This window comes from Lonchura striata, chromosome 3 (genome assembly GCF_050655825.1).
Source record: "Lonchura striata isolate lonStrDom1 chromosome 3, ASM5065582v1, whole genome shotgun sequence".
Lineage (NCBI taxonomy): Eukaryota > Metazoa > Chordata > Aves > Passeriformes > Estrildidae > Lonchura > Lonchura striata.
The window spans coordinates 64,282,797-64,285,917 of NC_140705.1; the positions used below are offsets into that span (position 1 = coordinate 64,282,797).

Here is a 3,121-nt window from a genome sequence, read left to right on the forward strand (position 1 = left end):
ATCCACCTGTTTTTTTTCATTAAAAGCCATATTGCTTGGATGTAAAAAGAACATAATGCAAATATAAAGCAAATTTATAAATAGTACCTGTTATTGTTCAATCAGGATAAAAATCAGATGCATCCCAATAGGGCAGGTAATTAACTCTGTTCTTTGTAGGTTTTACCCTTTTCAGTAATAAAATGTAAAAGATCACTGCCTTTGTTGGTTTTTTTAAATGCTCTGGGATTTGAAAAATACCATAGTACAGAAACAAACTCTTCAGTGTCTCCCAATTCACTTAAAGTTTATCTAGAATTCTTAGGAATTATAGCTTTCCTTTCGTTTTCTCATTTTCTTAAGGAAGTGTTTATAATGACACTCTAAAAACATCTTTCAACCATGCTAAAACAGAGGTATGTGCCAAACTAGGATCCAAGCAAGTATAGTGAGAAGACGTAGCAAGTTCATTCACCACATAAATCTTGACTTGTTCCTGAGGGCTGTTTGGCCTTTATAGCAAAGAGTTGGCCTGCAAAAGAGCATTAATCTTTTACTTATGTGTCACATATTTGTTGCTCACATTTTAAAATGTGCTGATATCCACAGATAGAGCTAACTTAGTTTATCTTAAGAGAAATCTCCTGTGAAATAGTTCAAGTTCTAATTTATGCAGGAGTGATTAAAATGCACGGTTTCTGTTTGTCCTTATTGTAGGAGATTCAAGACTTCACAAAAGATTGCAAGTTCAGCCTGCAAACCACTACAAAAGCACCTGCTATCCTCAGCCCAACTTTTCCATCTGCCAAGGCCCAGTAATAAGGCTCCTTTGTCACCCGCTGTTGCACACACCAACTGCCTGCTGGCTGCCAGCTGAGGAGATGCTTTATGGAAGGCAAGGTTCTAAGATTTGGTAGTAGAGCAGACTTTTAATAGGAACTGTTAAAATGAACAGGGCACTTGCCTTAATGAGATGCAAATTTTGTCCAGTCATTGCAAGACTGACTTGCATGCCTGTGCAACTTACAGAAAACTTTCAGCCATGTTGCCCAGCATGTGAGGAACAGATGTTCTTCAAATTACCTGCACTAGCTTGCAGGCAAATTGAAAAACAGTTTTCTATATACCCCTGATCATTTATTGTGAACTGAAGTAGTTCCCCAAAAATCCTGAAGGTAAAATGTTTTCCGACTACTTCACCGATGTCCTCATCTTATTACACACAACAAAGTCTGAAAAATGCTATCTCTGAATTCTTCAGAAGATGGATGTACTGACTTGAGATCACTGATTTCAGAAAATAATCACTGACAAGCTTGCATAGTGCCTTAATAGGACCACAAAATGCTGGACTTTCCCCTCCAATGTTAATACAAAAAAACATGACAGAAATGAGAATATGTTATTTCTCCAAGAACATATCTCACTTGGGGCTGAGGTCTTTCCATCTATGAGAACCCAAAATTTATTTTTACTGTAAGTGAATAGAAAGCCTATTTTAAGTGACAAATCAGAATCAGCATCTGTTCAGCATGCAATGTGATCCAAGCCTGTGTCACCTCAGAGCATTTTACTTTGAAGCAGTAGTGAGTAACCATTATATTCGTATTCCATATTAACAGAGCCCAACCCAATACTAGTATCTTTATTTGATGTAAGGTAGGAAAAACTTGAATGCTAGGTTACTAGAAAGCATAAAGGGAAAAAATAGCTAATGTGTATCAGAAAGAATCAAGGTTTGAAAAATTCAGAGGTACAGGAAAAAGGAAAATGAGGCAAGAAAATTGTTTAAAGAAAAGCCATTTTGGAATTTTTAAGTACTAGAGGAACTGGCTTATGCTACACCAAAAACCACTCCATATAATACTGCTACCAAGACATCAAACCCTTTGAGTACCAACAAAGTTCCCCTCTCTCCCCCCAAAACTGAGTTTTGTAAGGAAGCATCGATCCGCCCGGTGGGAGAAATGCTGTCTAGGAGTATCCGATGCTTTCACCTCGGATGGTTGCGCTGAAATGCCCAATACCGAGCACCAGCGCTCCCGCGGGAACAAAAAGCTCGTACAAGGAAACTACCAAACCAAACATTAGGAATGCCCACGAAGCTTTATTATATTCCACTTGAAAAAAGGCGAGCAGTCAAGAGTCCCGAGGCAGGCATTTTGCGAGGCTTCTTCCCGGTCAGTCCTTCGGGAACCACAACGGGAGAGGGCCGGGACCAGGAGGACGGAGGGTCAGGACTCGTCGGGCTTGTCGGCGGGCGGCCCGCAGGGCTGCAGCATCTTCTCCATCAGGTTGAAGCGGACGCGCGCCTTGCTCTCGTTCTCGGCGATGGCGAAGTAGTTGAGCAGGTCGAAGTGGCCCATGTAGGAGCAGTACGAGTCGCGGTGCTGGTTCACCAGCCACTCCCACTTGGTGGTGTCGGCGTGCCCCGTGCCGATGTACTTGGACTGCAGGTGCTCCAGCTGGCTGTGGATGGTGTAGCGGTCCGTCATGGCGCGGCGGGCGGGCGGCCGGAGCGCGGGACGGCGGAGCGCGGGACGGCGGGCGGCGGGATGGCGGAGCGCGGGACGGCGGAGCGCGGGACGGCGGGCGGCGGGACGGCGGGCGGCGGGATGGCGGGCGGCGGGGACCGGCCTGGGCGGCGGGGCCGGGTCTGGGCGGCACGAACGGGCCTGTACAGCGGGATTGCTCTGGGGGCCGGGACGCTTTCCGGCGGGCGCGGCAGCGCTTCCCGCCGCGGTTCCTGCCGCAGTGCCCGAAGGGAGCGCGCCGGGAAGAGCCTGCCGGGAGCTGTAGTCTCCTGGGGGGCGGGCCTCGGCGTAAGTTAATATTGATGTCGTAGTGAAAATAGCGTACTGTCGGTCGGATCGCGCCACTTGGCTAATCCATAGTAAGGCAAATGTAGTTAGAAGGCTGAGCCGCCATCTGTAACGCAGGGTTATTCTAAAGCACGTACGTGAGGGTTCAGGCGCCTCAGACTGAGGCAGATGCTCAGCTGAGCCTCGATGCAAAGCCTGGAGCCTCCCGTCAGTTTGCAAAGCAAAGATACGGCTTTGATAGTGATCCATTCACCTGGAATCCAAGGGACCTGCACTGTCAAATCTGGCTACGAAATACCCACGTCGTGGAACACGGGAAC

The 3,121-nt window shown here is 47.0% G+C and overlaps 1 protein-coding gene across 1 annotated transcript; it reads right to left on the bottom strand.

The window, feature by feature from the left end:
- Nucleotides 1–2,066: 2,066 nt before the first annotated feature.
- On the bottom strand, nt 2,067–2,710 carry SF3B5 (splicing factor 3b subunit 5). Its single transcript, XM_021553064.3, has one exon. It carries the CDS (start codon nt 2,472–2,474, stop codon nt 2,214–2,216), a length of 261 nt encoding a protein of 86 aa, XP_021408739.1. The 5' UTR covers nt 2,475–2,710; the 3' UTR covers nt 2,067–2,213.
- Nucleotides 2,711–3,121: the final 411 nt, after the last annotated feature.

Excerpts from the sequence above, each read along its gene's own strand:
- SF3B5 (XM_021553064.3), bottom strand. The coding sequence starts at position 2,474 with ATGACGGACCGCTACACCATCCACAGCCAGCTGGAGCACCTGCAGTCC.